Source organism: Odontesthes bonariensis, chromosome 4, assembly GCF_027942865.1.
Source record: "Odontesthes bonariensis isolate fOdoBon6 chromosome 4, fOdoBon6.hap1, whole genome shotgun sequence".
Classification (NCBI taxonomy): Eukaryota; Metazoa; Chordata; class Actinopteri; order Atheriniformes; family Atherinopsidae; genus Odontesthes; species Odontesthes bonariensis.
In genome coordinates, this window is record NC_134509.1 from 15,972,673 (window position 1) to 15,993,615 (window position 20,943).

General features: G+C 40.4%; 2 protein-coding genes across 2 annotated transcripts; one reads left to right on the plus strand and one right to left on the minus strand.

Annotated features, from left to right (window-relative positions):
* On the plus strand, positions 1-4,623 carry tma16 (translation machinery associated 16 homolog). The gene is made up of 7 exons (XM_075463180.1): positions 1-74; positions 169-269; positions 649-686; positions 776-860; positions 2,691-2,839; positions 2,934-2,976; positions 4,159-4,623. Exons 1-7 carry the CDS (start codon positions 72-74, stop codon positions 4,331-4,333), a joined length of 594 nt encoding a protein of 197 aa, XP_075319295.1. The 5' UTR covers positions 1-71; the 3' UTR covers positions 4,334-4,623.
* Positions 4,529-19,907, minus strand: marchf1 (membrane-associated ring finger (C3HC4) 1). The gene is made up of 7 exons (XM_075463179.1): positions 19,518-19,907; positions 12,182-12,232; positions 11,575-11,648; positions 9,536-10,354; positions 9,195-9,375; positions 8,951-9,095; positions 4,529-6,384 (listed from the first exon to the last, which is right to left on the minus strand). Exons 1-7 carry the CDS (start codon positions 19,602-19,604, stop codon positions 6,062-6,064), a joined length of 1,680 nt encoding a protein of 559 aa, XP_075319294.1. The 5' UTR covers positions 19,605-19,907; the 3' UTR covers positions 4,529-6,061.
* Between the last annotated feature and the right edge of the window lie 1,036 nt (positions 19,908-20,943).

A 20,943-nucleotide genomic window follows, 5' to 3' on the forward strand; every position in this document is an offset into this window, starting at 1 on the left:
GATTAACTGACGGACCGTTTCCGGTTCACTTGTCAACAGAGTAGTTCCACGCGTGTTTTGGTGCTGTGAAGATGGTAAGTCTGTTTATATCATAAGTAACGACAGTCACCAATTGCTGTGGAAATAATTAAGCTGCAGCTGTTATTTTTGTGTGTTTATATTTTTCAGCCGAAGACTCAGAAGACGAAAGGCGAGAAAGTTTGTCATCCGTTCAGTAGAAAGGCTGCATATCTGGCTCGAGAGGAAATCAGACTGAAAAAGAAAGAAAGGTGTGTATACGAAAAAAATAAAACACAAAATACATCGAGTTTCTGTCGTGTAAAGAATTTATCGGTGTTTAAATGATCAACTTTACTTCGTGTGTATTGCAACAGAAGAGCCATGCAACTCTAACCATTTAAAAACACAGACATTTTTGAAGATTTTTCTCCATTAAAGAACATAGTAATGGAGAGAAATTAAGCTTGAGCCAGAAATATAAAAGAGATGAAAATATAGAAGGTTGCACTCTTGTTTCCTTTTTCATGAAAGCTGTTTGTGTAGCCACTTAATATACTGCTGACATATACATTAATGAATGTTCCTCAGGCAGACATTTTTTCAAATGTTTGGACATCTTTCATTTAACTGGCTCCTCTAATGTTTTAGGCAGAAGAATGAAAAAGCAACACGATTGAGCAACACCGGTAAGCAGCTTTATCGCTCATTTGAGTAAAACGGCAAAATCACAGGTTGATAAACTCTTCTGTTGTTGCGTTTGGGTGTCAAATCACAGGCGAGAAGCTGTTGTGGTTTCAGAGTCAATTGGATCCCACAAAGACAAGTTACACGCGGAAGGATGCCTGTGACATTATTGAAAGGTCAGAGGCAGTTTTTATTCATTGCTTTTATTCATCTGTTCATCTGTTTTTTTTTCCAACTACTCATAGTTTTCATTTTGAAAATCATAGAAATGTCTCCAAAATACCTTCAGAGACGCACAGAAGATGCTGAATGACCAAAATGTTCCACGAAACGGATCAAAGTTGGGCCACCAAAGAGATTTATAAATATAGCTGCAAGCAGCGATGTGGGGGTCCTAGCAGAATGGCACAATAGGCAAGGCTTGGGCTGCTCAGGAAGGCGTCGTGAGTCCATGCGCCAAGTTTGGCATCGATACATCAATGCATCGCAGAGATGCGGCCAAATGTCCCGTTTGCGCGTCGGCGTAGAGTTTGATTGGCTGCCGCGGTGAAACGGAAGTGAAATAAAAAAAATCCACATGATAACTTATGTGCGGCTTGGTCTGAAGATTCTATGTGCCAAGTCCCGTGGAGATTGGACAATCTCAGTGGCCTGAAATACTTTTTGAAGGTTTTCGATTAAATTCAAAATGGCGGAAAATCCAAGATGGCGCTGATGATGTCATGATGTGCGTTGACCTCGTCTTTATCCAGGGATTCCATCGGTACCTCATTTGTGAAATTTGGACCAAGGGGTCCAAAGATATGAGCAAAAATGCATTTTTGCTACATATAGCGCCACCTATTGGCCAAACGTCACCAAACTTCTTGGGCCTCTTACGGCCTTGGTCTTGAGTCTTTGTTAGAAGTTTGACGTCATAACATCAAATGGTTGCCAAGATATGGCCTCACTTCCGGTTTGGCGGCGTCAACCTCGAGTTTGATTGGCTTTTATTGGAAAACGGAAGCCTAATTAAAAATTCCACACGATAACTTTTGTGCGGCTTGGTCTTAAGAGTCTATGTGCCAAGTTTCGTGAAAATTGGACAATCTCTGTGACCTGAAATGCTTTTTTAAGCTTTTTGATTAAATTCAAAATGGCGGAAAATCTAGGCATACGCAAATTGACGTCATAGGGTGCGTTGGACTCGTCATGATCCAAGGATTCCAACGATGCCTCATTTGTGAAATTTGGACCAAGTAGTCAAAAGTTATTAGGCTGAATGCACTTTGAACTTTGACGTGTTGGTGGCGCTAGAGAGTAGACTCTTGGGCCATGAAAATTCTTGAGTTTGTGATTGGCACTTGGCTGATTACGTGTGCCAAATTTCACAACTTTCTCGCATTACGTTCATGGGGCTGCCATAGACTTCAATTGCAGCAGAAACTGAACAATAATAATAGGAAAAGCTACTATTCCAATGGGTTCCTGCAGCTTCGCTGCTAGGACCCCCAATAAACAAAAGTGAGACGTAATGATAAAAGTAATCCATAAGCATCCATAAGCACATGCAAAATTATGCAGGACATCTGCAAATGACATGGTTGCAACCACAAATCTAATACGCGTTGTGTGTAGTTATTTGTGTTGAGCCTTTTTCACATGTGTACCACATGGTTCAGGTGATAGAGTTATTGTCTTCTAAACAGAAGTTTGGTGATTTGATTCCAAGCCACTCTATGTATGGACGCGTCCTCGGTCAAAAAACCCAGCCACACCATCCCTGATAAGCTCATCTCTGTGTGATGGCAGAGGAATAAACATGTTGAATACCATATGTAGAGAGCAAATATATGATAAGAGACACTCTGTGAGAGAGTGGGCAACACAAAGTGAAGCAGTTTGTAGAGCCCAGGTAAGTTTATATAAACATGCACCAGTTAGCATTTCTTTTATAATCCACACAAGAGAGCCTGTGGTATATTGGTGCTTAGTGACCCGACATGCTTTTCTGTGCATGTGTTCAGTTACCTCTGTAGATTTGACGCAGAACTTGAGCAGATCGAGATAGCAAATGGGATCAAGGGTCGGCAGGGTCGTCTCCATGGCGCCAGAGAGGCCGTCATCAAACAGACGATAGAGCGGGAGCGGGTGCAGTACGAGAGTATCGGGTTAGGTGAGTCCCCTTTATCGTCTTTCACGTATATGCTGCGCATGCAGGCATCCAAAGCTGAAAAATACTCCTTTATCAAATGTTGTGTCGTTCACAGAGATCCCAGACGTCATCAATGCAAAGCATCTGAAAACATTCAGGTGAGTTGACAAACTGTGTGCCATGGCAAGGAGGGTTCCGCCTTCTGTTGTTTGACAGAATTTGATTGGGCAAGTTTATTTCCTTTTCATACATAATGTCCATTCAAAGGGTTTTATGTGAAGATTAGAAAGAGAAAACTTGCATAAAACCATTAAATGACTGAAGAGTGTCAAAATGCATAATGTATAAAAAGTCATTTTCATAAACATTTGTAGTAAAAGGGGATTTAAACGAGTTGATGGAAAAGAAATTGCACAGGAAAATGCATAAAAGCAAAAACATGTCTGAGAGAAGTGTGCAGTTGTAAAAACTACTAAGTTCTGGGTCGAAGTGGTTCCAGCAGAGGGCGGCAGAATAACACACATAATTTCACCTTGTTTGTTCTGAGCGCTCTGCTCCACCAGCTGACCAGTCACTGAAGGTCCGAGACTCTTTCCAGGGTTGTATTTCGTTAACATGTCTGAGATATATTGGGACCTGACCACTCAGAGTCCTGTGAACGATAACCAGGGTCTTAGATTCTGTTGTATATTCAGTTGGAAGCCAGTCCTAAGATCTTAGAGCAGGAGTGATGTGTGATCTTCCCCTGGTGCTTGTCAGCATTTTAAATTGGTCACAGATGTCTCATGTTCTTGGTTTGAAGCCCACTAAGAGTTTTGACACTTAGTTAAGACTTAAGTGTTTTGCAGTGATCAACCTTACAAGAAATAATGAGCGTTAGCTGGCTGGATAACTGGCGACAGCTCAGTTATCTCCCTGACAGACGAGTCGGCAACAGTTGGAGTCTTTGACATTCTTACATGCTCGTTTATCCCCAATCAAAGCTTATTAGATTTTGGGATTTGTGATGTCTCCTCTGGTATTATCAAGGTGTTTTGGTTAGTGTTGCAGAAAAAAATGTATCATCTGGTCTTCTTGGAGCCTCCACTGCTAACCCCGTGTCTTTATGTTCTATCCTGGGAATCAGTTTGTCCACCATTGGATGTTTCTCATTTGATGAAGTCATTTGCTCACTCTTGTGTATGATGCAGTGCTGATAAAATCAAGTCCTTAACACAACATATTGTGTAAATCATCTTCTTCCAGGAATCCGTTTCTTTTAAAGGAAGCCTAAAAGTGCAGACATCCAGGATTTGAGCATGGATGTTTGAATATCTGTAAATATTTCTTTGTTTTGGCAGAGAGTGGACCGGAGATCTGAAGAAACTTCCAAATATTAAAATGCGGAAAGTGTCAAATAAAGGTCTGGATGCAAAGAATGAAGCAGAAGAGGAAGATGATGATCTTGAGGAAGATGAGGATGATTTGGATGATGAGCAGGTAGATGAGAAGGTGCAGATGTCAGAAACTCACTGACATTTTTCTTCTATGGAGCTGGGACGTCAGACCCTCAGCAAAGATTTGGAAACTGTATAAAAAGTGTGGGAGGACGCTGCTTTTCCATGACCGTCCAGAAGATGGCGTTGAACACCAAGATTGGAAAGTAAAATGTTACCATTCCAACCGTTTAAAGCGTATCGGTCAATGACTTCACACCAGCATCTTTAGGGGTTCTACATTCACTGTTTATTGCACAAACGAAATAGTGTTGTATGTAACCTTCATCGAGTCCAATAAGAGCTAAAAAATAAATAGTTTTAACAAAACTGCTGTTGAGGGTTTAAGTTGGAGGAAACTGTATTATTTATTTTTTTTGTGACATGCTAGTAATGCCGGTTAATTAAACCTGTATAAAAATGGACAGGGATAAACAACAGTCCCTTTTAGTAATCTAATCTAATGTAAAACATGAACGAATGGCAACCATGAACGTTCTAGTTACATTCACATAAATAACTGATCTCCAGAGGAAGATCACGTACAGCTGCAAACTGTCAAAACAAAACATCATAAACAAAGGGCTACGTGATGTTCTATTTCAACAAATTTCCCTATGATCATAGCTTTTTTCCAAAATATTACATGTTAGATTTCAGACTGAGATAAAGATTTAGTTTGAATGATTCTTTCTCTACTTGCAGTATCTGACTCTTTGGTGTCTAAAGACCTGATTGTCTAGAGGGAGTGCTTAGGCCTCAGTATGCTTCAGACAAAGACGACCTCAAAAGCATCTGAATTATGGGTTACTCATCATTCTGCCTACAAATGCCCTTTCCACCTGTCTCACACCAACATAAATGCTGTCAGGGAGAGAGTATGTATCCTTGACAGCACAACACCATGAGCAGATGAAGTCATTCGTGGGTCCACGTCTCTCTTTCACTCACCAACAAAGAAAGTCTCTACTGGTTAAGTATATATTATAGCGTGTATTTAAAAAAAAAAAAAAAAAAAAGAAAAGTGGGGTGGTATCACTTTTATTTATTTGTTGCTTATTTAATGGAAAAATAGAAAAGACTAAACTAGATATGGCTGTACTGCGGTATGCTGACATCTGGGATGTGCCACAGTATGAAGTCCAATGTGTTGCATCTGCAGGGCGTCGACTCTCACACGGCAGCACAGGGATTCTTGTTGTTTCTTAATCAACCTTCCCTTCATCTACCATTGATTTTTACAGCTCATCGTGCCTCACTTCTGTGGGTCATTTGGAACAACTAAAACATTTCTGAATTTAGACGTGGTCACGAGCTGTGCTGTGTGAGGTTTGCTTGAAGCATACTGAGACCTTCAACCGATAGTTTCCGCGGGATTTTCACATCTTAAGTCATTGCAGGTTTACAAAGTGCATACAAATAAAATGGCATCAGTATACCATTTATCCACTGTCTTCATATACAGTACGTTCTTGGTTGCTGGCTTTATTTTCTGTCTCCTTTGCACCTCTTTTCTCGTTTCATTCTTTAATTTTTTTGTACATTCACATCAATGCAGCCCTTCTGCCTTCAGTTTTCCTGAATCACTGAAGGACTGGGTCAGTTCTTACGCTTTAAACCTGTCCGTTCAATCCCGAGATCCAGCAAGCACCGGAGCTGAAAAGAACATTAAAACGCTGCGTGAGTCTAAATCCCACCGTGCTCACACCGGCTGGTTTTTGTCGGGTGAGCAGGGTGCGATTCAACATTCAGGAGGATGGGGTCTTGCTCAGACGGGGTTTTGCTCCGGCGCTACTGCAGCCTCCATAGACTGATCTGAGTCCATCTGAGCCTCAGGAGCCGGCACAGGGCCCGGGGTATCTGGAACCTCCACAGTTTCATGCTTGCCGTTGGCGAGGACACTGGGCCGGGCCTGAGGGTTGTGCAGGTTTTTCTCCGGGCAGTTCTGCACGGTGATAATGCGGTTGAAGGCCTTGAGGCGGCGCCACAGCTGCAGGTAGACTTTACACTGGATGTACATGAAGATGAGGCCACCTGTAGAGCCAATGGCCACCACAATCAGCTTGGTCCAGAAGGGCCATTCCAGCACACCTGTGGACACACAAACGCACAGCTGCCATCAGTCAACCTGCAGAAAGTGTGAGGGATCGTGATGGTGGTGTGTGCAGAGCTGTGCTTACCCTGCAGCGAATAGTACTTCACAAGAGAAACTCTCCATAATTCGTCTGCAATCAAGATTGGGTGTAATTCTTTAAAGTTTTTCTGATCGCTGGATTAAATTGTTCTACATGATCATTCACGACGTACATCGATGTAACCTGCTGTATCTAATTTTATGTCCTAAATCATCACAACACGCCACACTGAACACAACATTTAGGGTACAGAAGCACTGAGGGGTCTATTTTCAATTTGGTAATGATGTGAAGAACAAATTTAGGTCAAAATATGAATCCGTCTGTGACCAGTTTGTCAAGCTGTGCTGCAGCTGTGCTTTACAGGTCGGGGACCTCATACAATTTTTTTTTATTCCTTCATAAATGTGACCAAAATCAACATCATAGTTTTAGCACGACTCCTAAAAGTAGATGAGAACAACCCAACCAAGATTAGATTTCTAAGTTTTGGAAAATGTTCTCGTATTTCATAGCTGTGAGTGGCAACAGGTTGTAGAACTTTGTTTTCAGTGACTGAAAGTTGACTTTTCCAGCCGATCATTCCTGCACATCAGCTCAGAGGAATTTCAGCCCACAAAGAACAGTTTCAACCCCGTTGTTGGGTTTCCTGCTCGCCCCAGGTGGTTCCCCAACATTTCTATTGGATTGATGTCAGAACTATGTCAAAATTCCAAAACGTTAGCTTCATTCTTCTTCAGATTCGTTCTGTGACGAAGGTTTCTTTTTAGATTCTTATTAACAAACTGCAGATGAGGATGAGCATGACTTTTCTTTTTGGAGAGCAGTGGACATTTTCTCACAGCTCTGACATGCACATCGATGAGGGACTCGTAAACATTACCATAGCCAAAGTTAGAGATGTCTTCAGTTGCTTAGATGTAAGTCTAGGTTCCTTTTTTGTTCCGTTGATACCAACAGCAGTCCTAACTTTCTTCCATTTGTGCAAAAGCCTGAATTCCAAAGTCCAACCTTTGAATACATGGTTTTATAACCTTTTCCCTTCTGATGAGCTCCAACAACTCTTTTCCTGAGGTCTTCACAATTCCTGCTATTGTGCTGTGATACACGTAAACAAGCATTTGTCATGATCAGACTTTGATAAATGTAAGTTTGAGTATATGTTCAAATCAGTAAGTCTGGCCTTTTGAGAGCATTGGTGTTAATGATGCATTGAAGGTTAACATTCAAGACCTTGAATGCATTTACATGTTAACTAATCAAAACGACAACAGACTGCTTTAGTACCTCTACAAATCTGCAAAACACCAAATATCTAAAACTGCTGAAACTTCCCTCTAGGATAAATACAGAGCAGAGGGACACCTATAGATGACCACCACGAGACATTTACAGTACCAGTCAAAAGATTTTTGAGCCATTCAAATGGATAGGTACAGTACACACCTACCATGTGTCCAAACCTTTGGTGACTGGCACTGAATACTCTACACTACACACACATTCCACTAGATTTAGAGGAAACGCATAAACACAGAGCAACTGCAAAGAAAAAAACACATCTCCAGAGTCACACAGCCAGAGTCAGACAGGTGTAAAGATCAACAGGTGAAAGGTTGCAGGGACCCTGTGGAGTATTGACCACGCGTTCTACTGTTCTTGGACAATTTAGAACGTCCTCCGACATCCACATGGAGGTGAAGCTGATAAACAGTTGCATCAGGATTTTGTTCTACTTAAGCATCTTGAGTACTGCGTGTCTTTAACTCTTCAACATCAACAGTCAATGCCAGCTATAATTAGAATGTCATGTCAAAGGTTAAGGAGAACCTTTGCAGGTCTGCGGGCTTAAGACTCTTACACACATTTAGGAGCTGGCACGCACTTCTTTAAAAATATAACTGTCTGGGATACAGCATCAACAAATACAGTACCCTGTAGTTTCTGCCTTGATCGACGGCTTTTAGCTGCACATTTCTGATGCTGAAATTAACGAAAGACTCAAGTCATCTTACTAACAGATATCAAAGCAATCACTCTGCAAACCCTCTGCTGTCCGTTTGAATTAATAAACACAACCGTTGCACAGTGGACAATATAAGAGAGGCTAGTCCTAAGCACAAAAAACATCCAGTGTTGGAGAGGTGGTCGCAGCAACGCTATAATGGCGCTCAACTTTAAATCAAAAAATCCCCCCACAGCAGAATTCCTGTTAACAGCTTGTGTGGACAAAAACTCAAAACCCAAACACTACCACTTTTAGCAATAATAATAATAATAATAATAATAATAATAATAATAATAATGAATTCGAAAGCGTCTAAGAAACTGCATCCAACATGTCATGTTAGTCAGATGATAGTTTTAAATTAGTGAGTTTAAAAAAAAGAATATAAAAAAAAACACTGCCGGGTACCTTGAAGCTGCTACAGTCTTTATTAAGATCTAAAAGCTATTGAAGGTTACACATTTCTCTCTGTGTGTCTCTGGTATGTGAGATGGGGAGATAAAAAAGTACTGACCGTTCTTCCCAAGTCTGATCTCGTCAGTGGTTCTCTTGATCAGAATGAGGATAGACCACAACATAAACACTATTGCTATCAGGTGAAAAAACACTGAACAGAAGATCTTTCTCCTCTCACTCTTCGTCATGTGTAGCTTCTCCCACTGGAAAACAGAGGGGTGGAGACAAAGATGAGGAAACAGTGCCGAGAACTGCACCTCCTGTCTTGATGTTTACAACTCTCAGTAAGCATGTCTGCATACCTTGCTCAAAGGTTTGAGCTTTGTCTCCATGATGAAGTCATATTTGCAGAGTTCACAGCAGCGAGTGTCTGAGGATTTGATCCACTGGTTGAGACACGACTGGTGGACAAAACTCAGGCTTCCCGTGCAGCGACATGGCATTATCAGTGGGCAATCGTCATCCCCCTCACAGTGACAGATCCTACACACACACACACACACACACAGAATAAGCGCATACAGGTCAGGAATAATAATAATATGGGGCCTCTACAAGTTTTATAAATCCTCCCTCTTTTTCTCTCCACTGATTTTTTTGGATAAGCTTTATGGTGTTACATGTTTGGTACTCAGAAACTAACCTGCAGACCTCCAGCTCAGAATCATCCGAACAAGGTTGCCCTGCGCCCCCATTCATACTGCAGTGTTTCTGTTGTGTGGGTGCTGACATGTCCCCACCTCCTGACCCCTTCTCCTGGTATTTCTTGGTAATGAGCTCCTCGACGTCTTCTGCCAATGAAGAACTGCCTTTTGGGCTCCTTGACTTGCAGTTCTTCTTCTCGTTTTCTTTGCTGCGTGATCTCTCCCTCTGTGAAACATCGCTGTCTCTCTTGATTGAGCTCCTGATGTTGTGGCGCTTCTTAAGGCCACTATCTTCCACCAGAGGATGATTCTCCTTCCCTTCATCTGAGTCCACTGACTGCAGCTCCATTATCTCTGCTTTGTCTTCACCTCCTTTACGCCCATTTGTTGCGTCCCTCTCTCGACTGCTTACACTGCGGCGGCGCGCTCTTCTGGCTTTCTCCTTGCTCCAGCTGCGGGCCTCACGCCACGCCTCGTCCTCAGTGGAGGATTCAGACTGTGGGGCACCTGAGCAGCGGAGCCGGGGAGGGAGCTCCTTGCGGTTCTTGAAGGAGCGCTCCCTCTTCTCCCCCAGCTCATTGCGGTCAGAACTGAGACTGCGGTCGCTCTGTTCCTGTTTGCCGTTTGATTCCACGCAGTCCAAGGTGGTGCAGCTGCTCCTTTTGCGGCGGTGACGCCTCTTGACCTGCTTTTTCAGGGCCTGAGCCGATGAGCTCAGAGCTGTGCCGGTGACTGTCATTGCAGGGGTATTGTGTGCGGGCTTTCTGTGTTGGTGTGACTCAGAAGTATCCTCCTGTAAACGGGTCAGCTGTCCAGAACTAAACACACACACACACACACACACACACACACACACACAGATACACGTAGATGGAGATGAGCATACATATGTGAAAAAGAATGTGAATGTGAAGTCAAATAAATGAGAATGACAGTAAATTTGATTGGATGCACTCAAATGGTTCATTCAAATAACAAAAACTGAACTACAGGTTTATTTTCAATTACTCTGGTTTTGAGTTGTCGATTTGTTGAATTTCTTCCATTACAAAACTAGGAAAATACAATTTTGTTGTGTGAGCACTGATAAGTAACCTTTAGAACTCAACAGCACCATCACCTCTAAGCCCAGTTGCTCTGAAAGAATGTGTTTTCAAGGCAAAGAAAAGTCTTACGATTAACAAGATATCTACAATTTCTAAACAGATTAATCTAGCTGAATTTCTTAAATGTGATTCTTTTGTTTTTGGGGGGAATTCAGTTCAAGTCCATCCTGAAATGAGGCATAAATACCTCAAAAACCTTGGTAAATAAAACCTCTGCTTCCTGCAATTGTGGATACAAATAAAAACACATAACTTGGTTGCTTTTGGAATTTTATTTCTTCTGTTAAGCCTCGTCACGTAATTATTTTTATGTGAAGTGGAAACAGTTTGTGATCACTGAAGTCTACTTGCCATTTTATTAATGTGAACAACATAATGTTTAACGTTCATAGTGCATCTTTTGTGGACGATGACACAGGATGTCAACCATGACTGACTGTTCCTACCAAACAGATAATGAATAATGTGACACAAAAATAGAAACTGAGTCAGTGATACCAGTACTCAATTAATATGAAATGAGAAGAGAATGATAAGTGACAAATGGAGGCTCAGACGCTCACAAACATCACGCGCCAATGTTCCTAATGAACACAGTGTTCTTTCAGCCTTGAAGCCAAAGGACTGAGCGTTACAGACGCCATCGCTGCTTCATTTCCTGAAAGATTCTATTTCTGGAATCAATTATCCTCCTCTTATTTACTGCACTGTGGGAACATCCATTTTCACTTTGTTGTGCCCTGAAGGTTGCAGTGGGCCATACTAATTGAACGTCCCACTCACTAGAGAGTAGTTCTTAAACAGTGCATGTTAATATCACAGAAATCTCCATCTGTTTTCGGCTTTAACAAAGATATTTGTTTGCATATTTGACATGTACGCCAGTATTTCCTCTCAGTCGCTTTAATTCTTTAAAAAGAGAGCTTTCTTACCTGCATATGTCCTGAGTAGATGGACTTAGTGATGTCCTTGAGGCTGTAGTATGTCCAGCTGTAGAGTTGCTGGCCTGAAACATCAAACACCCTCTATTTAGCACTATTCAGAATTCACTTGGGTTTTTTCAACTGGGTTTGTTAGTCTGGCTAAAAAAATTGGTAACGTACAATTTCTGTGAGACCAACTAACAGTCTATACATATGTGTGTGTGTGTGTATTTTCTTATCTGATGTCATGTAAATGACATGTTATGACAGATACATTCAGTTTATTTGCTGGTTTCCAGTTCAAAACAATAAACTAGAATATACAAAAACTCAAGGGATCCGTTTAGTTTTTGACTCTTTGACAGAGCTGCTAGAATAATTGAGCCTCCCATGTAGAGCAAAGTGTTTTGATTCATAGTTGACTTTAAAAATGTAAATTAGTAATGCTTACAACTTCGTTAAAAATCCCTTGAGTCATACAACAGTGTGTACTCGGAGCACTAAGAGCTGCCTCACACTATGTGTTTAAACAGTGTTTCATCAAAAGAAGACATATCATATCCTGTGAACTGTGACCTTGGTTTTGGCCCTTTAAGCTTAAATATTTGATGGTTACCTTGGAGATGTTGCTGGATCGACTTCCTGAGCGCCCAGGTGCTTTCCTCCCCTGCAGGGAGAAATTGAGGCAGAAAATCATTAGAGCCAAAGAACACAAAAAACGAATGTGATGCTTTAATGATATCTGGCAGCTCTGTAGCCTGAGATTGAATTACTCTGGCACACAACACCAGGAATAATAATAAAAGAATGACGAAACAATACTTTCCTGCGCTTATGTCCGTTAAAGTTAAGGGCTGCAGTGACTGACAAAGCAATCTGCGGAAATTCGAAAATGTAATCTGCCGATGCTTCCACTTTGATAGGTGAGAAATTTCAGAAATTTAAGTTCATTTTTTAAATAATAATTTAGTTTCAAGTAGCCAAAAACAGACACATTGGAATAGCTTCTGTTCTGAATCTGGTGTAAAGACACCAAAAAAAAAAGAGTTACTTACACTAAGCAGCTTTTAACACCTCTCGTGTCTACAGCACTCGGTGTTGCATGATCCTGCTGCATTTACAGTTTATAATCCAGCGTCAGAGGTCACATGTTCTTGCTATTTCACTGTGACCTGAGCTAAAGCCAGCAATCCTATTACCTGGTTGGCCTGCTTCATGAGCATGATGGTGCTCTGCAATGTGTTGCTATTTAAAGTCAACTTAAGGCACATTTTCCAGAACTTGCCAGGGTGCTGATCGTCTCAACTCAGCTGTTACGCCACAGACTTAATCATCACTGTCTGTGGCCACAGTCCCTCCTTGCATCACTTTAGGAGATTGCAATGAACCAAGTTATTTTCCCCACACCAACACAGTTTCAAACCTTGCCTGCCAGGGGCTGGAAGATAGTCTTCTATAGTACATGTGGGTCTTGATTTAATTCAAGATTTTTTATATCCTCTGGTTGCAATTTTTTTGAGAATTCAGCAAGTAAATTCACGAGAAACTAATGTAATTTGTCATCTAAATATAGAAATATCAACTATATATATATAAAAATCAGAATTTGCTCTGATCAGCCAGTTGTTAACTCTGGAGGCAAAACACCAGTACACTTTGAGACAAATTTCTGGCATCTGTCTGCATGTAAACCATCAAAGCCCACAAACAACGGTCAGCATTGCCTCTGCATTCACATAAGTTAATTAATGTTTTAAATCCTAAAACAACTGGATGAATGGCAAGCCTATGGCTGCTGAAGGGATTTGCATCCACTGTTATTTGAAAAGAAGAAATACAGATGAACCGAAGAAAACCTTTCTCGAAATGCTTTTATCTGTCTCATCTTTCTTACATTTGATCTACATGAATACTTCTTTGGCTTCCATCCCTAACCCTACACCATTGATGATAAGAAAGCTATCTCCACGACCTCTGTGAACACCTTGGTCTTTTTATGCCCTCAGTTAAATAACCCCACTCAGAATGCACATTATTATGCACATTACTTGTCCTTCCTGTGGTGTGCATTCACTCACTGCTTCTGTGTGTCTGTAAATTTTGACTAAATAGCTAATCAGAGAGCAGTCCTTTCATTAGTGTGACCACCTGCCCCTGCATGCAGTTTTAACACACTATACTAGACAAGTGGAGAAATCCTTCAAAATGGGTCCTTTACACAAAGATTCTCACCGACACTGAACGTGCCTGGGGACACCCTAATGTCTTTGTTCCAACACAGTCACCAATGTATCCACGACGGGTGATTCTAAAACTACCCAGATCCACAATACAAACAACCATAGAATTTTTCACTGTTGTGAATCCCCAAAATGATCAAGATTATAGTATAGCCGGTAGTAAAAAGAATTATAACAAAACCTTGTCTCATGAATTAAGATGAGAACCAAACCATGGAATCCTTACATCCCCAGTTTGACTCATAAATCACATCAGGTTTTAATGGCCCAAACAATGGTGACAATCACAGTGACACAGCCCACAATATTTTACAATTAAAGACTAAACACACCTTCCAGGCTTAATTGTCCAGGAAGCTATTAAGAGCAAATATTAAAATGTACTTTTGACATATAATAAAAAGGGTTTGCTTGATCTTTTCAGTCATAGCCCTGCTGGGGAAACATTTTCAACAACAGGCAGGAGGAGGAACCTTTATCCCTCTTGAAGTTATTGGAAAATTTTGTTAAGCTCGTGGTGGAAAAGAAGCGATAGGTGATGGTGGCTTTGATAATATATGAGAAAAAAAATTCAATACAAATATCGTTCTGGAAGGCCAGTGACAATGAGTACAAGTACCAGTAGGGCAGGATAAATGCTCTCATTCATTTCTTTTTCTCTCTTTTAATATTGATGTAAAAGAGCTCGTGTGTTTCCGCCCCCATGAGGACATCGTTGCAGGGACACTGCAAATCAGGAGTGAGGCCGACAAGCAGAAGACTGAATCTAAGCTGATCAAGGGATTTTCCTATAGCCACGTTTAAATCAGTAGTCGTGTTTAGAGTCAAACACTCCTCTCTACTGTCTCCTCTATGTGTTACGGCAGATCAACACATGTACTGGATCTTGTGCACATGTTTGTATTTTCATGGTGTTTATTTCAAATAGACAGAACGGTTATGAGTCATTATGAGTCATAAGACCAAATGTCTTTTATGTTAAAATCCCCTTTAAAACTTTCATTTTGAATGAACTGAAACTTCCGTGTTTAAGCATGTTGGTTTCTTATATTTTGCACAAACTGAAAATTTAATTTTAAATGCATTTGGCAAGCATGGATATTTTTTAATTGTGGGAGCACCCTCTTTTAACAAAACAATCCCCAGTGGGATCAGCTTCACATGGAGGCCAGCGGCAGACTTTTCAAACTAGTTTTTTTCTGTTAATTACAAAGCTGCTGTTTTCTGTCATTATTCTCATTATTATGTGGGAAATCATTAAATTTGTGGGAAAACAGACAAGAGCATTGTTAGAGATCTTTCTTGGGCGACAAGGTATTGACCACTGCAGAGAACATGGACTGAAAGCATCAGAAGACGCAGATCAGATACTTGCACTCCATGTAAAAACATCTGTATTTTCTTTAGACACAACAAACTGAAAAAAGTTGCCAGGTTTCACATAAAGGTTACTGAAACAACATCTTCATAGGACAGCTGACGGAGTTTCCGCCTGCTTCCAGTCTTTGAGAACACTTTTGTAAGCAAACCACTGATAACGCAAGCGTTTATGGGATATAAATCTATAATGACAGCTTGCTGTCCCTGCATTTCCATTCAGTCATGCTACCATCATGGGGTAATAAAGCCAAAATGAAATGTTCAAGCAAACATCTATGCTGGACAAAGATGTTTGCATTCATTTTGCCCACCAAACATACATGTAAATACTATGTTGAACATTAGAGGTGTCTGAAAACACACACACACACTCACACAATACATCACAGATGTGTGTGTTCATAGAACATACAACACCTATATTTCTACAACTCATTCTCACTCTCCCGACAGGTTTTCATGTTATTGAGCCTATATTTCAAGCCCCGAAGTCATGCAACTGAATTTGAATTTTAGATCCAAAGTGACCTATATTAAGAGGACAAGTGGTGTAAGATGCAAGCAAGGGCCTGCAGCTGCCAATTCTGAACAACCACAGCAGAACAATGCAAGAAATAAACAAAATAAATCCTGATCACAAAATCCCATAACCCAATGTTCATCATGCTAAATCCTGTTTTAACTGACTCAGCAGTTATAAAGTAACATATCTGAGCGACGGTTTAACAGTCACTTACCTTAGCCTCTGCCCTTCTGCTGAAACTCTGACTAAGGAGAGCAGAGACTCCAGTGAGTGTGTGTGAAGAACATGTGCATGTTTCTGCAGAGGAGATTAAGTGGTGTGGCGTGGATTGAGGGATATATTTTGGTTCTGTACCCTGGCACATAATCAGAAAAACCTACAGCCACATTTAGAAAAACAATCATGATGCTGCAGCTTCACACTTTCTACTTGGTCTTTAATGGGATGACAATAAGCCGCAATAAGCCGCAATCAATTGAAAAAAAGAGTCACAACTGTTACACTGAATCATCGTTTGCTGTGGGTTTTTTTTGTTGACATTTGCATCTCCATGGCAACAAAACAAAACGACAGATTCTGTCTCTGACAGTCAATCTTCATTGCTCCAGCTTTGACATCTAATATTGTGTTTGTGAAAGACACATCACTAAAATGTTAATACATACAGAAGATATAAAAAGGATGTCAGGCCTTTAGGAGAACAACTCAAGATGCTCAAAACATGGAAATCCATAATGTTATTTCAGTGAATTTTCAGAGGCCATACCAGCATGACTGGAAAGCATCTTTTTTGTCTACAAATCAAGTATTACAGGGCTCTTATAGTATTAGATTTTCAGTACATCAAGAAAATAATGTATTTGATTCTTGGCAAATAAATTGATTTGATTGTATAACGATTGTATAATCATTTATAACAATATGATTGTAGTCAGGTGGAGAGAGAAAGTGTAAGAATAACAACTATCACAGTTTATGGACAACGTAAAAAGGCAGTCAGATTAACTTCCAAAGGTCTGACATATGTCATCAGTTCAATGTCACAACAAAATCCTTCATGATATTATCGTAATTATATTATCAATACAATATCAATATTGATCATTTTAATATTTCTTTTTCCACTCCCATATATTGCAACACCCAATGTAAACTTGTACACTCTTTCATATAAAAAATCCAAGCTGTACTTTTAGTCTGTTTTAGAATGATTTTCTTTTTTTCCAGGTGCAGAAAGCCATTTATCTTAAATCCTGGAAACATGGTCAGAATCTGTACCACAGTTGTAAAATGTGTTTGAGCTGAAAATCAAGGTTTAGCTTGCTGACAGCCTGTAAAGTTCATTAGATCATATCTACATAAATGAAACTGACTTAACTGTGGATTTCCTGTGGTTTTGTGGGCTGAGATTTCTCCATCACAATATTGGTCTTTCAAAGTAAAAAATGATGTTTAAGAGATGGTTCTGAGAGAGAACCTTAGTCCTAATACAAACAGGTGAGCTGCTTACAGAACAGGGATATTATCTATCAAGGCTCCAGAATTTGACTGATTTGGTGTGTGACTAACTTTTTTTGTTGATTGCACTTGTGTGCCTAAAATGCTGATCATAGACCTCTGTATACTCTGCATTGGTGCCTTAAAAACATATGTCCACGTGTTCAAACATTTGCTGCTACTTGGGGGCAGTCTCATAAATACATGTAACTATTTAAGCTTTGGGCTGCTCTTGGTGTTGTTAACACTGTTGTTGTTCATTTAGCTTTGCTCTGCTGTGGAGACTAATTATGAGAAATGAAAAAAAAAGTTTTGCTTTGTGGTGGAGTGAAAGTAAATGTTTATAGATAATGTTAATTAGAATTGACCAGTGCAGCTGTTGCTTGAGCTTTTCTCTTGTGATTTGGTTTTTATGGTTTTCAGCACTTCATCCTCTTTGTTGTAAAATTGGCTCAAGCTAACTTTAAATCAATCAGCATTTGATCAACGCAGAGCATCATCTACAGAGTCTATGCATTGTCAGGAAGGAAGGAAGGACAGAAAGACCCGTCAAGATTCTTTTTGGCTGATTTGTATGCTATTTAAACGTGAAACTGAGGGGGACACATGCAAGCAGCTAGTAAGACAAAAACATGCTAGCCAGCGGTAACTCATGATGAAGAGAAGGATTGATAGTGTTTTAGTGTTGACAGTGAAAGTTTCAGTGTTGCATAACTATCTCTGAGCCCAGCTCTGAAAGCAGCCGAGACTTAAGTAGGGGAGGTCCCTGATAAGATGCCAAACATTTACTCATGCCAAGCTTCAAAGGTAGCACGAGACAAACGGAGCAAGACCCAACTGAAAATAAAAAGCCCAAAATACATATATTTGGGAAATACTTGTTAGCCCGATTTCCGTGCCTTAGGTAGGATAAGATGTTTTTTGTGATGTGTTGCATCAGTTGCAAAGATGGAGAAAACAATGCTTTTTATGTCGAAGCATCAACGTGCAGAATTATAACACAAAAAAAAGTAGGTTCTCCTCTTGAAAAAGATCGAGAGATAGATGGAAGGAAGGACAAGATTATTACAGCTGTAAATTTCTTACCATGGTAATTGAGGAATTGCAGCTTTAGACACTTGTAAATTGGCTTGCTTTTCAGCCTTAGGAGTTTTCAGACAGATAATTACAACAGATTTACAAAGGCTGCAATGTTTACCGTTGAAAAAAGAACATTGATGCGGTAAATCTGTTCATGTACTAGAGGTCCATTTATTGCCTTCTTACAGACTGCAAACAGCAGAGAGATGTCAGCTAATAAGGTGGAGAAGGCAGGACTCAAAACAGGAAATCTTCTGCTGGGTGTGAGTCGTCTTAGCTCATTTAAAAATACATCGTGATCTCTGAAAAACACAATTTGGGAACTGAACTAGGGCCAGTTATTCTAAGTAGCTGTGTTGCTTGTATCTAACTTTGTTTGCTTATTCAGAGTAATTCTGGAAATAAGTATTCAAAGCCTGCGGATATCACAGCCAAATGCTACGTGAGTGTCAGAAAAAGGATTGATAGACATTTCAAAAAGTCTAACTGCCAATTAGACGCTATTTAAATTCCCAGTTTCAGAAGTATATCTGAATCTAGATTAAGATAATACAACCATTCAACCTCTTCCATGAAATCATAACTATACAGATTTAAAGAACCCAACGTTTTAGTTCCAGTATATAACATCATGACCTCAGATCTCGTCTTGGGATCTAGATTAGATCCTCCCTACCGCCACAGAAAAACACTCTGCAAAAAACATTCAGGCACTTTTTATGTAGTTTGGGAGGCATTACGTGAGGTTGTTTAAAAAATGTGTTATGACATTATGATATGATGCGACATAAACTGGTATAAACTTTTGTCTACAGTATGATATGGTGGGATGAATAAAAGGCAACTGAAAGCACCAAACTTTCCTAAATAGAGGGAACTGTCGTGGAGGGCAATCAAGCACATATAGAAGATAAAACTGAAGACTGATATAAAGACACACATATATACATATATATATATATATATATGTATATATATATATATATATATATATATATATATATATATACAGATATATGCAACCTCTTCTGAAGCAATCAAGATCAACACTTAAGGACCAATCAAATGACTTCTGCCAACACAAATAACTTATCTGGAATCTTAAACCTCTGAAAACTGATCACCTTTTCACTAATTTTTAAGCTTTAATGGAAAATAAGACATAAACAAATGCACACAGCATTCACGGGAACTCATGAGTTTTGAGAACAGTTTTGAGGTCAGAAACTCACCTCGTTCTTGTCTTTGGAGCGAGGTGCGCTCTTGCCATTACTAGCTGTCTCCCTTGCTGGAACCACAGTTATCTGTTGTACTGGCATGCTGCTGTTTCCAAGCAACGCTCCAGTACTACTCCCGCAGCATTCCCAGCCCGCTACGCCTTCCTGTCCTCGAATCCGTGTCCCTGTGTGGGATCCGCTGTCCCATTCAAAAGCTGTTTTTAGAGAAATAAGACGCCACTCCTGGACTGCTCTACTTTATCAGCTCAATCCGGATCACGAAGAGCAACAGAGATGGAATGGGATCAGGTCACCGTGGCAACACGGGAACAGCTCTGAAGATGGTGGGGTGTGAGGTCGTCATGGCGACTGGGAAACTACTCAACAGTGCGCACCACTTCCTCTTCTTCTCTCCGTTCCTCCTCCCTCATGCTAAGAGACAGACAGACAAGTTGAGATGGCCTGAACAGTAAACAAGGAGGCAGGGAAAAGGTGTGTTGTTGTGATGAACGCTTCTATGTATGTGTGTTTCTCTCTTGAAGGGGCGGAGCCAGGATTTTGTTGCACTTGCTGTATAACAAGCATAAAGTCCACAAGGATTAGGGCTTAGACTAACCTCAATCTCCTCCTCTGACCAGTGGTGTAGCTAATAAGCTTACGCAACTTGTGCACATGGACATCACTCACTCAATCAAGCACACACATCACCCAATTGTTGCAGACACCCTGATATGAAACAAAGTGTTGATTGATGTTTAAATACCCCTTTTCTTCTGTCATGCTAAAGCAATAGAGGCCCATTGCTTTTCTGACTGGAGCCAACTACAAGCCACTTAAGCGTCTGTGGGTGGTGAGGGCGTAATCCTATTGTAAACTGTCTCAGCTCAGGAGGATTATGATTGATATAACTGGAAAATGGGGGAGCTAAAGTTATCACTAAAGAGCAGAGGTGGACTGAACGTTGTTCTTGTTGGTTTGCTTGGGTGGTTTTGTTTAAAAAATGTTATCTATCTTAAAAAAAAAATACATCATTACACCATTTTAAATTAGATTTACAAAAACATTTGGTGTCAAAAGCCTGGAAAAGCTATATTCAGATTTATTCATATAGTGCCAAATCACAACAAATGTCATCTCAAAGCACTTCAAAGAATCAATACAATTCATTGTAATCCAATCACATCCAATCCATTAAATTTCCAAATTAATCCAATTCATCCATCCATCCATCCATTTTCTATACCCACTGAATCTGTCGGTCGGGTCGCGGGGGGGCTGGAGCCTATCCCAGCGGTCAAGAGGCGGGGTACACCCTGGACAGGCTGCCAGTCCATCACAGGGCCACACAGAGACAAACGAGACGCATACACCACACAGAAAGGCCTCAGCCGGGAGTTGAACATGGAACCCTCTTACTGTGAGGCGACGGTGCTAACCACCA

What these genes read in the sequence shown, in the direction of transcription:
- tma16 (XM_075463180.1), top strand. An exon ending in AGACTGAAAAAGAAAGAAAG is followed by an intron (nt 270 to 648) that starts GTGTGTATACGA and finishes CTAATGTTTTAG; the next exon opens with GCAGAAGAATGAAAAAGCAA. An exon ending in GCCTGTGACATTATTGAAAG is followed by an intron (nt 861 to 2,690) that starts GTCAGAGGCAGT and finishes GCATGTGTTCAG; the next exon opens with TTACCTCTGTAGATTTGACG.
- marchf1 (XM_075463179.1), bottom strand. Translation starts at nt 19,604, where the DNA reads ATGCCAGTACAACAGATAACTGTGGTTCCAGCAAGGGAGACAGCTAGT. An exon ending in TCTACTCAGGACATATGCAG is followed by an intron (nt 10,355 to 11,574) that starts GTAAGAAAGCTC and finishes GTGTGTGTTTAG; the next exon opens with TTCTGGACAGCTGACCCGTT. An exon ending in AGCTCAAACCTTTGAGCAAG is followed by an intron (nt 9,096 to 9,194) that starts GTATGCAGACAT and finishes TCTGTTTTCCAG; the next exon opens with TGGGAGAAGCTACACATGAC.